Genomic DNA, 10,766 nt, shown 5'->3' with positions numbered 1-10,766 from the left:
GAAGAAAAAGAAAAAAGAATACCTTTCTCCCTAAGTTCCAGCCCCTGCGCATAGCTTTCCAAATGATGGGGGGCAAGAGAACGCAAGGAATGGGAAGGCACCCCTTGGGTTCTTCCTGGAAATTAGGGCCCATTTAGGGGAAAGGCAGAAATCAGGACATGACCGATTCCCACCCCCATTTCCCAGCACTTCTCACAGATCCCCGCCCAGACCCGACTTGGTTGCCAAGCACACCCAGCTGAGAGCCTTCCCTGCCTCACAGACACAGCCCAGGGAGAGCCACCAGAAACAGAAATGAAGGCCACATTTATTCCACTTCTTGAAGGTGCAGGCCTTGGACCTGCCCAGACTCACAGGCCTGGCTGCATGTCCCAGGACCAGCCGGAGCCTCAGAGAGTGAGGGAGAGGCAAAGGGGCCCCAAGACACTGGCACTGGCCTTGGCCACCCATTTTCTCAACTTTAGGCTCAGTCAGACCAAGCATAGAAAGAACAGGAGGCTCTACATTGCCTGGGGCTGAGAGTGGTGGCCCTTAGAAATCACAGGGGAGCAGAGAGAGCTGTGTTCAACATGAAATGCTTGAAGAGGAAGGAAGACTGTGATGAGGTCGTTTGACCTAGTGCGCTGGGGAAACCCCAGGAGGCCTCCTCTCCTGTTGGCTAGGGAGTGAAGTCCTGTAAACCAGAGGGAGTGGGAGGGCATATGGAAGCCTCTTCTCCCAACAGCCCAGCCAGGGGCACGGAGGAGCAGTACCTGAGCCTGGAGAAGATGGAAAGGTCAGCCCAGGCAGTGGCTGCCACACTCTTTCCTGTGGGTCCCAACAGAGGTGGCCTGGTGCCCAGGCTCAGCTGTGCTGCTTCCCAAGGAGAAAGGCAGTGGAAGGTAATGCTGGCGACATCCCGGCCAGCAGCCAGGAGGGAGGTAGGCTGATGTGATGGAATGGGATCTTGCCCTGGGTTGGTCTCACGGTGCAGGAGAGCAGTGTTGGAATCATTCTAATGCTTCAGGATGCCTCATGCGCCCCATGGAGCTCAGACATCAGGAGCTGCTGGGACTCTATTTAGCCTACAAGAAAAGGTACAGGCTAGCAGTGCCCACCTGTTGGAGAGGCCTGCAGACCACACTCCAGGGCCCAGCACAATTAGCTTTCAAGAACACTAAGCCAGTCAAGTCCTCAGCTCTCCTCTTGTAGCAGCCTCACTCCCTGACAAGAACCCACTGGCTCTCACCTCTGACTATATGTTGGAATCACTTGGAAAGCTTATACAAATCCTAACCACAAGCTGTACCCAGAGTCTCTGGGGCAAGACCCAGGCGTCTGTACTTTTAAAAGATCCCCTGGTGATTCCAATGTGCAGCCAAGGTTTAGGAGGAGGAGAAAGGAGTTTAAACTGGTTCATTTGGCTCTTGGCTATAGCTCTGAATAAGGAAGTGAAAATTCACTAAAATAAAGTTTTGAGCTATCTGCAAATAGATCACATATCACTAGCAAGAGCAATTTATGTTGTCACTAAAATTAGAACTTCCTGACCAAGAGGGCTGTTTTGGAAAATCCTTCCAAGAAGCTGTCAAATGTCCTCTTTGTGGGTGTTTAAGAGGACGAGTTCTCTTGCTGGAACAGGACAGGGAGGAGACTCCTCCCTTACCCAAGGACCCTCTGAAACTCTGGGGACAAACCACAAGCTCTGCTCCTGGTTTCCCTACCTCCTGGCCCCAATCCTAGTGTCAGACTGGCGTGGCCTCTGGGGAAGAAGTAACATTTAGTGAACCCTTCCCTCCACAGCCCCTACCCCCAAGCACCTCGCATACCTCGTTTTATTTAATCCCTATGTCAATACCACGAGGTAGAAATTATTACTCCTGTCTCACAGGGGAGGGAACTGAAGCACAAAGCTGAACACACCTCCCGGGATCACGCAGTTGGTAAGAAGCAGGGTCAGGATTGAAATCCTGTAGGAATCTCTGCTGACTCTACCCCGCCGCTGGTTCCCAGGCAGGAAAATGACAGACACGAGGATGATAGGCAGGAGCGGGAGATGCGTGCACGTGTGTACGTGTATATAAACAGGGCTGCTGGCCTTCAGGGCAAGCAAGGACCATCCTTTATCCTGGGGTTATCTCTCTTTGGTGATAAAATGTGTTTTATAAAGTGGGGTTACTCGATGACAGGGCTTTCTTTTTTTTTTTTTTTTTTACTTCAAATGTGCTTACTTGGTTATGTGAGCAGCTGGTAACTCTGTTGGTCTTGAGTTTTCTTTTAGAACTTTTACTGGTACGTGGCCAGGCACGGTGGCTCATGTCTGTAATCCCAGTACTTTGGGAGGTCGAGGCAGGCGGATCACCTAAGGCCAGGAGTTCGAGACCAGCCTGGCCAACATAGTGAAACCCCCATCTCTACTAAAAATATAAAAATTAGCTGGTGTGATGGTGGGCGCCTGTAATCCCAGCTACTTGGGAGGCTGAGGCAGGAGAATTGCTTGAACCCAGGAGATGGAGGTTGCAGTGAGCCGACACAGTACCACTGCACTCCAGCCTGGGTGACAAAGTGAGACTCCATCTCAAAAAAAAAAAAAAAGAAAGAAAGAAAAAGAACTTTTACTGGTACACAAAATCTCAGTCTCAGTCTCGAGTCGGAGCCCTCTTGCGTTCCCACACCAACCTCTCACGACCCCTCAATGCCCCGGGGAGGGGAGTTGAATCAGATGATCCTGCAGCCCCGGGCTGGCCCATGAGCATTGGCAAGAGGGACAGGAGCCCCACAAGGCCAGAGAAACACTGGCCTTGGACATCGTACCCAAGCTGTGTGTGCTGTGGCTTCCTGGGGTAGCACATGGGGATGAAAACAGCACCTATCCTGAGGATGGCTGTGATTGAAGGAGGCGGTCTGGGGCAGCTTGGGCACAGAGTACATACGGAGTTGCAGAGCTGGACACAGGCGCAAACCCCATGCCTCCAGGCCCCCACTCCCTGACAGCATGGGGGCTCACATTTTAAAGGCTATAAGTGAATCCTACACCTCCTGAGGATGTCAACTCATTTGTGGAAAACGCCTAATCTTCAACAGGGCTGCTTGGAAAATGGACACGTGTCATCAAACCTGCATGGGCAGGCGTGGGGACTTTTCGCCGCCCCCAGGCAAGAGTAGTTTGAAGACCCAGCCCTGACACACACAAGGTGAAAGCTCCTTACCGCTCAATGATGCGGTTGTTATCCAGGAGGTCAGACGCCAGCAGCTTCATCCCCTCGCAGAGCTCTTGCATGCTGCCCAAGGCAGAGGCAGGAGAAGTGGCTGAGGCCGGAAGTTGCCCTGCCCAGACCCCTTTCCTGGGAGGCCCACCCTCCTCTGCAGCTCCCCCCCCAAAGAAGCCTCTTTATTCTTTTTTGTTTGCTTATTTGAGACCGAGCCTTGCTCCCTTGCCCAGGCTGGAGTGCAGTGGCACTATCTTGGCTCACTGCAACCTCTGCCTCCCGGATTCAAGCAATTCTTGTGCCTCAGCCTCCCGAGTAGCTGAGATTACAGCTGCATGCCACCACACCTGGCTAAATTTTGTATTTTTACTAGAGATGGGGTTTCACCATGTTTGCCAGGTTGGTCTTGAACTTCTGGCCTCAAGTTGATCCGCCCACCTTGGCCTCCCAAAGTGCTGGGATTACAGGCATGAGCTACTGCACCCAGCCAGTCTCTTTAATCTTGCCTCTTAGGACTGGCATGAGGCCAAACCCCTCAAGGTCTAAACTCAGCATGCTCCCTACAACCCCCTTCCGCACAGATACACACCCCCTTTCTCCCCAGCACTTACTGGAGAAGCAGGTCCTTTGGTGTAGGGCTGGGGTAAGGAGCTATGGGAGGTGGGGAGGCCTGAGCTCCCTTTGCTCGGTCCTGAAGAAGCTGGTGAGATAGCTCTTCCAGGATCTGCAGGGAAGCCATACTTTAGTCAGCACTTAGTAGCCAGCTTATGTGTAGCTGGGTAAGGGGAGTACTTGAGGAGGTGAAGACATGGGTAACAAGAGCCCCAGCCTGCATCCCCAGAGCACCTAGAATTCCTCTGCCATGCCCACCTTGCTGAGACTCTCCTGGACCCCCTGGGCTTCTGTGTTACAGGCGGCCACGGAACAGCCGACCAGGCGCAGGTGGTTCCTGGTCTCATGCACCACCCTCAAGAGAACAGACAGAGACTTAGAATTAGAGCAGGACTCGGCCCACTCACCAGGACTTGCCCAGCTGCCATCGGGTCCGCACATGGACACAGGCGGGTCCCGGGTATTTGCCTCCCTCGCTGCTTCTGCCCTGCCAGCTGTGCCCTCTACGCTTGCCTGCCCCACTGCAATAATGCAGAGGCACACAGCTGGCTGAGGCTGGGAGGGCCCCTCCAGAGCCGCAGTGGGGAGCACCAACAACATGCATGTGGCTGGGGCTGGGTGACACGTGCCAGCTATGGTGAGTGTGGCACCAGTCAGGCTGCAGAGAGGCAGAGGATAGCCCACACTAGGGCTCTCGGTGTGGGGAACTCCCCACACTCTCATTTCCAGAGTGAATTCTCTTCTGTCTCTAAGTGGAGAGAAGGAGTAGGAACATTTTCCTCAAGGCCCAGAGCCGTGAAATCAGGGGTTGGTGCTCAGCCCTGGCCACACATTAGAATCACCTGGAGAAGCTGTACTACACTGATATCCAAGCCCTGCTCCAGAGCAATTACACCAGAATGTGTGGTGGGTTGGAGTAGGAGAAGCAGGCATTGGTATTCTGATATGAGGACAGGTGAGTGCCCAGGTCTCAGCCCCATAACAAGGTGAGGTCCTACAGGCCTCAGAACGTGGCAGCACGTGGGAAATTGTCCTCTCTTCTCTGGAGGGGCCAACTTTCACACAGGCGGGGGAACGGAGAGTGGGCCTGATCTGAGAAGGCGGAACCCATAACTCCTGAAGGGGACGGTGTGACAGAGGATTCTCCTTAAGGGCCACTGCCACTGTCCTTATCCCAGGGGGATCTAGTGTTCTCCTAAAGGAGATTTCTCAATACAACCAGGTGGAACGGTAGAAAGAATCCAGATTTGATTTGATTTTACCCTCAAAAGCCCAGATGGTAGAGGCAGACAGAGCCACATATGAGTCTTGGGTCTGCCACTTACTAGCCATGTGATGTGCAGAGGAGACCTGTTCTCAGAGCCTCGGTTTCCTCATCTAGGAAATAGGGTGATGATATCTGCCGTATCGGGCAGGTGTTGTGGGATTAAATAAGCTAAGCTATAGAAATCTCCCAGCCGACTGCCTGGTCCACCCAGGAACACAAAACCACTCATCTGCTCACACCCCTTCACTCGCTCCTCCCTCTCCCTCAGGGCTCCACAAAGCCCTGGGTCCTCTGAAGTCTAGAAGGGCCAGGCCAGGCCCTGGGCTCCATGAGCTCAGGAAGGGCTGTTACCTCATCCTTTTGCCGTGCGTGACTAGGGATGCTTGATACTTCTGCACGCACTCCTCCTGGAACACCTGCAGGAGCCTTTTGGCTAAATGGCTGAAATTCATCCTAGAATGACAGGGAACAAAGGCACAGATGGGCCACCAGAACCACTGTGCACAAGCCCACCATCCCTCAGTCTCCGTCACCACCTTGTCGTAAGTGCCCAAGCCCTGCGACCACAGCAGGGCTATGTCTCTGGGAAAGGAGGAAGGACGGTCACACACTTGGATTGTGAAGGCTGCGGTGGCCAGCAAAACCCACATCAACAGGGAGACATGGGAGATGCACAGTGCGTCCTCGGGGAACACACACGTGCTCAAGCTTAGTCCTCAGGAAAGGGAAGGGAAAGTGAGGCAGTCATGGAAAGAAGGTGTGTGTGTGTCCGTGTGCGGGGGCTCGGGGTGCTTGTAGAACTGGGGGAGCGAGTTCCCAGACAACCATTAAATCAGGGAGGGCCTCCTGGATATGAGGTGTCCAGGAAACATGGGAGACAGAGGAGCAGGGGGAGGCAGGGAAGGTTCAGGCAGAGGGCAGAAGCAGGAAGTGGTAAGTGGTCCCTCAGTGAGGATGACTAGAGAGAAAAAAAAAAAAAAAAAGCCTGCAAACAGTCTTGTCCATACCAGAAGTAAATCCAGTTACATCAAGGTTGCATCTGAGAAGCCTCCCTCCAATGAAGCTATGCACACTCCCTCCCCTGGTCCCAGATAACCTGTTAGCCCCAACTGCTCAGCTGCAGCCCGGGGCAGGGCCCTTCACAGCCTCTCCTCTGGCGTTAGGATCGCTCTGCCCCGAGGACACCCACCCTCCTGCCCACCCACCTGTAGGCGGACAGACCACTCACTTATCCAGCTTGTGAATCTGTTCCTCATTGTAGCCAAGCCCTGGAGAAAACAGACAGGACAGATGTCACCTATTCAATCAGTCAACCAAACAGAGAGCAGCAAGGGTCAGGAGACAGTTACAAAGACGAAGACGGCCCTGCCCGTGCTGCTTCACAGGAACTCATGGCCCAGCAGAATAGGAAGCGCAAAGGAGTGAAGCCAGCACCCAAGTAGCTGATTAGGACAAAGCCGGGGCCTCAAGAAGCCGCGGGGAAGTTGTGTGAGGGCCCCAGGGGAAGGCAGCCCGCAGTGCAGGGCCAGGGTGGGGACGTGGGGGATGCTTCGGGTGGGAGGTGGGGGATGAATGGGCTTGGAAGGAGGCTCAGTCAGCCATAGCCCCTTATCCAGCACCCTCCCAGAGTGACTGATGCCTGCAGCTGGATGGTCCCATCCCTGAATGTTCACGGGCTCTGCCTGCAATGAGCTAGAGAAACCAGGCCACTACCTTCTACCTCCCCGCTCTGCCCAGCCACTTTTGCCACAAAGGCTGAAGCTTTCATGGCCTTGGCTGCCTCCTGAAGGGCCCTAAGGCTCATGTACTAGGGATATGCTGCCCCCTCCTGCTCTCCGCAGGAATGGGCCTCCAGGGTGGCCGCAGCCACAAGATGAAATGATGATGGAGGTTCTCTTGGTGGGCCTCCCCATCCCACTCCTCCAATAGCAGAGTCCCCCTCCTGGGCCCTGCACTCGGCCAGCTGAGAGCATGTGTGCAGTCCGAGAGACCTAGGACAAGCCTCAGCCCTTTCTCCCGTTGGCAGGCGGCTCTAGGCGAGTGATTTCACTTCGCTGAGCCTGTCTCCTCATCCATCACAGGTTCCACACGGGAGTCCCGTGAGGCTCAAGCGAGAGTGCCCTGAAGACCACTGGGAGTTTTAAAAAATGGTATCTTTCAACACGCTGGGTTTTAACAGTTAGATGTTCATTTTTAATTTAATTTAATTTAATTTTTTTTTTTTTTTTTTTTTTTTTTTTTGAGACGGAGTCTCGCTCTGTCGCCCAGGCTGGAGTGCAGTGGCCGGATCTCAGCTCACTGCAAGCTCCGCCTCCCGGGTTTACGCCATTCTCCTGCCTCAGCCTCTGGAGTAGCTGGGACTACAGGCGCCTGCCACCTCGCCCGGCTAGTTTTTTTAAAAGTATTTTTTAGTAGAGACGGGGTTTCACCATGTTAGCCAGGATGGTCTCGATCTCCTGACCTCGTGATCCACCCGTCTCGGCCTCCCAAAGTGCTGGGATTACAGGCTTGAGCCACCGTGCCCGGCCCCATTTTTAATTTTAATAAAGGTCTCTTAAAGACCAATAGAAGTAAAACTGCTTTGAGGCTGTAACATGGGATGGTTAAAAGCAGTTGGGCCTAGATTACTTGGGCTGCTTAACCTTTCTGTGCCTTGGTTTTTCTCATCTATAAAATGGGGAAGGTAACAATGCCTAGAGGTTTTGTTATTGTTGTTGATGTTTGAGACAGGGTTTCCCTCTCGCCCTGGCTGGAGTGCTGCAGTGGTGTGATCTCAGCTCATTGCAGCCTCCAACTCCCAGCTCCCAGCCTCAGGTGATCCTCCCACCTCAGCCTCCCAAGTAGTTAGGACTACAGGCACTTGCCCATGTCCAGCTAATTCTGTTTACTTTTTGTAGAGATGGGGTCTTACTATGTTGCCCAGGCTGGTCTTGAACTCCTGGGCCCAAGTGTTCCTCCTGCTTCAGCTTTCCAAAGTGCTGAGATTACAGGCATGAGCCACCGCACCCAGCTCCACACACACACATATATAAAATTTAGTTTCCCAACAGAGATGTGTTATAAATGAAATATATATATATATATATATATGTGAGTAATATATATATATATATATATGTGAAATATAAAACAACAAAGCGATGGAAAAGCATCCTGTAGTCCCAGCCGGTCAGGAGGCTGAAGTGGGAGGATGGCTTGAGCCCAGGAGGTTGAGGCGACAGTGGGCAGTGATCATGCTATTGTACTCCTGTCTGGGTGACAGAGAACGGCTCAAATATATATATTAGCATGTCTCAAATATATATATTAGCATGTAATCAACATAAACAGAATTGCTAAGGAAATAAGTTATGTGTTTATGTGATAGCACAAAAAGAATATAAGGTATTTCTTTAGTGATTTTGTTTATATTGATTGCACGCTAAAATGACACTGGATATATTGGGTTGAATAACACATTAAAATTAATTTCACTTGTTTCTACTTTTTAAAAATTGGCTACTAGAAAACTTAGAATTACATATGTGTCTGGCATTATATTTCTACTGGACCGTGGTTTTTAGATAATCCCAAGGACAGAAGATAATTTGGCAATCAAGCCCAAGACCTTCAGTCTACAGATGAGGAAATGCTTGGGGCCTGGGAGGGGAGGGGGAGGTTTGGTTCCTGGTGTGTTAGTTCCCCAACCAGAAGTGTCAACTGGAGCCTCCGCAGGCTCCCTCCAACCCCCTCACCAGCCCTCCCTGGGTTCCCCCTTGCACTACCCCACAACGGCAGTCACTTTGGACACGCAGCTTCCCACCCCCGAGCCTGTGAATGGGCTGCGCCTGCCACAACGTCCTTGTGAGGATTAATGGATCATGCAGCCAAAATGCCTGACCCAGAGACTCAAAACGGGACTTCTCCTGATCTCCCCTTTTCTGGAAAACCTGACTACCTCAGTGCCCCAAGGACACAATGGATAGTGACATTTTATACTTTAAAATGCTCTGCCAAGGTGAGGGATCTCTTTCCAGGACTACCTTTCCTAGAGCACCCAGGCTCTAGGAGCCTGGTGGATCCCCCACTGGATGGATCCCTCACTGGATCCCCCAACCATGTGATCCAAATCTCTCATGTGGCAACAGGCAGGCATGTAAAGGTTTCACGTCCCCCACTGGCCTGCAGGCAGCTTGCAGAGCCCTGCCCTAGAGCAGCTGCACAGAACCATCCACTTAGTGGGCCTCCAAGACCACCAGCTGGAGGTTAGTGGCCACTTAGCTGGAGGTTAGTGGCCACTGGTAGCAATGACTCACCAGAGAAAAGGAAGAAAGAAGGGAGACAGAGGAGAGAGAAGGGACATCTGCCCTCCCCGGGCTCACCTGGCCTCATCCTAGACTTCTTGAACTGTTTGTAGATGAAGTTCATCTTGTCCAAACAGCACTGAATCTGCTGGATGCTGTGGGCAGATGACAGGGACCAGGTGTTGGAAGAATCTAACGGCACAGAGCAAAGAGGAGGGAGGCGAAGGGTGGCAGTGGAATAGGGGAGGAGCCTCACTGCCACAGTTTTAGGGGATCAATTTGGGAGTGGAGGCGACTGTCTCTAGGCTTATTTGAGACCCCACACAGTCAGCCAGCCATCTCTCATTCTCATGGCTTATTCTTCCTCTCTCTCACACATGCGCTCACAGCATGAGTTAAGTAGGAGACAAGAGAGACAGGAAGCCAAGCAGGACAAGCAGCAGGAACGTGGCCTTTCCTACATGAGAAATTGTGAGACTAGGCCCTGGGAAGAAGCCTAGGCCCCTGAAACCTAAGAGCGTGTCTGGCAGTGACAGCTGGGGATGGAAGGGAGCTAAAATCTCTCTCTGGTCGACTGGAAAAGGCAGAAGAGTATAGTTTCTTGGTTTACCCAACGCGTGGCACACAGCAGAAACTTAACATAAATAATGAATCAGTAATCCTTGTTGAAAACAAGAATGAATCAACAGGTCTTGGTCCTGCCTGGAGGTGGAGGAACTGGGGAGATGATCTCCCGATGACCTTCTGGGTCTGGGGTTGAAGGTCAGTATTATTTCTTCCTTCCCCTTTTCAGGCTGGATACAAACACTTTGTCTGAGAAGTCGGGAGTGTGTGGGGAAAGTTCTTCCTCACCCTCAGGCCTATGTAGCTCCACTCCCTCCCTGCGGCACCTCCAAGCGACCCCATCTCTGCTATTTCTGGAGCCGGACTCTGAACAGAGCACGGGCTTGTTCCAGGGCTCTGCCAGCCGGAGCCTGCCCCGCCAGGAACATGTGGGTGGAAGACGAAGTAGCTGGGACAGGCCTTAGATCCACAGCCTTCATCCAAATGGACAGGGCCTCGATCCTCAGCCTTAATCCAAAAGACAGGGTCTGGGATCCACAGCCTTCATCCAAAAGGACGGGACCTCAGAACTGCAGCCTTCATCCAAAAGGACAGGCCGGAGATCCACAGCCTTCATGCAAAAGGACGGAGCCTCGATCCTCAGCCTTCATCCAAAAGGACAGGGCCTTGATCCTCAGTCTTCCTCCAAAAGGATAGGCCTCAGATCCACAGCCTTTGTCCAAAAGGACGGGGCCTCGATCCTCAGCCTTCATCCAAAAGACAGGGCCTGGGATCCTCAGCCTTCATCCAAAAGGACAGGGCCTCAATCCTCAGCCTTCATCCAAAAGGACAGGGCCTCGATCCTCAGCCTTC

At 52.5% G+C, this 10,766-nt stretch overlaps 1 protein-coding gene across 5 annotated transcripts in view; it reads right to left on the bottom strand.

The window, feature by feature from the left end:
- Window positions 1–286: 286 nt before the first annotated feature.
- IKBKE (inhibitor of nuclear factor kappa B kinase subunit epsilon) overlaps window positions 287–10,766 on the bottom strand; it is a 26,395-nt gene continuing 15,915 nt past the window's right edge. For all 5 annotated transcript variants that reach the window (XM_023186883.2, XM_023186881.2, XM_023186885.2 and 2 more), the window contains 7 exons: window positions 9,429–9,505; window positions 6,296–6,335; window positions 5,419–5,520; window positions 4,059–4,155; window positions 3,800–3,912; window positions 3,189–3,260; window positions 287–1,064 (listed from right to left, as the gene is read on the bottom strand). In XM_023186883.2, the coding sequence (XP_023042651.1) occupies window positions 1,031–1,064; window positions 3,189–3,260; window positions 3,800–3,912; window positions 4,059–4,155; window positions 5,419–5,520; window positions 6,296–6,335; window positions 9,429–9,505 (535 nt within the window). In that variant the 3' untranslated portion in view covers window positions 287–1,030. The remainder of the gene's footprint in view (window positions 1,065–3,188; window positions 3,261–3,799; window positions 3,913–4,058; window positions 4,156–5,418; window positions 5,521–6,295; window positions 6,336–9,428; window positions 9,506–10,766) is intronic.

This window comes from Piliocolobus tephrosceles, chromosome 1 (assembly GCF_002776525.5).
Source record: "Piliocolobus tephrosceles isolate RC106 chromosome 1, ASM277652v3, whole genome shotgun sequence".
Taxonomy (NCBI): domain Eukaryota; kingdom Metazoa; phylum Chordata; class Mammalia; order Primates; family Cercopithecidae; genus Piliocolobus; species Piliocolobus tephrosceles.
This window is presented reverse-complemented; position numbering and strand designations above follow the sequence as displayed.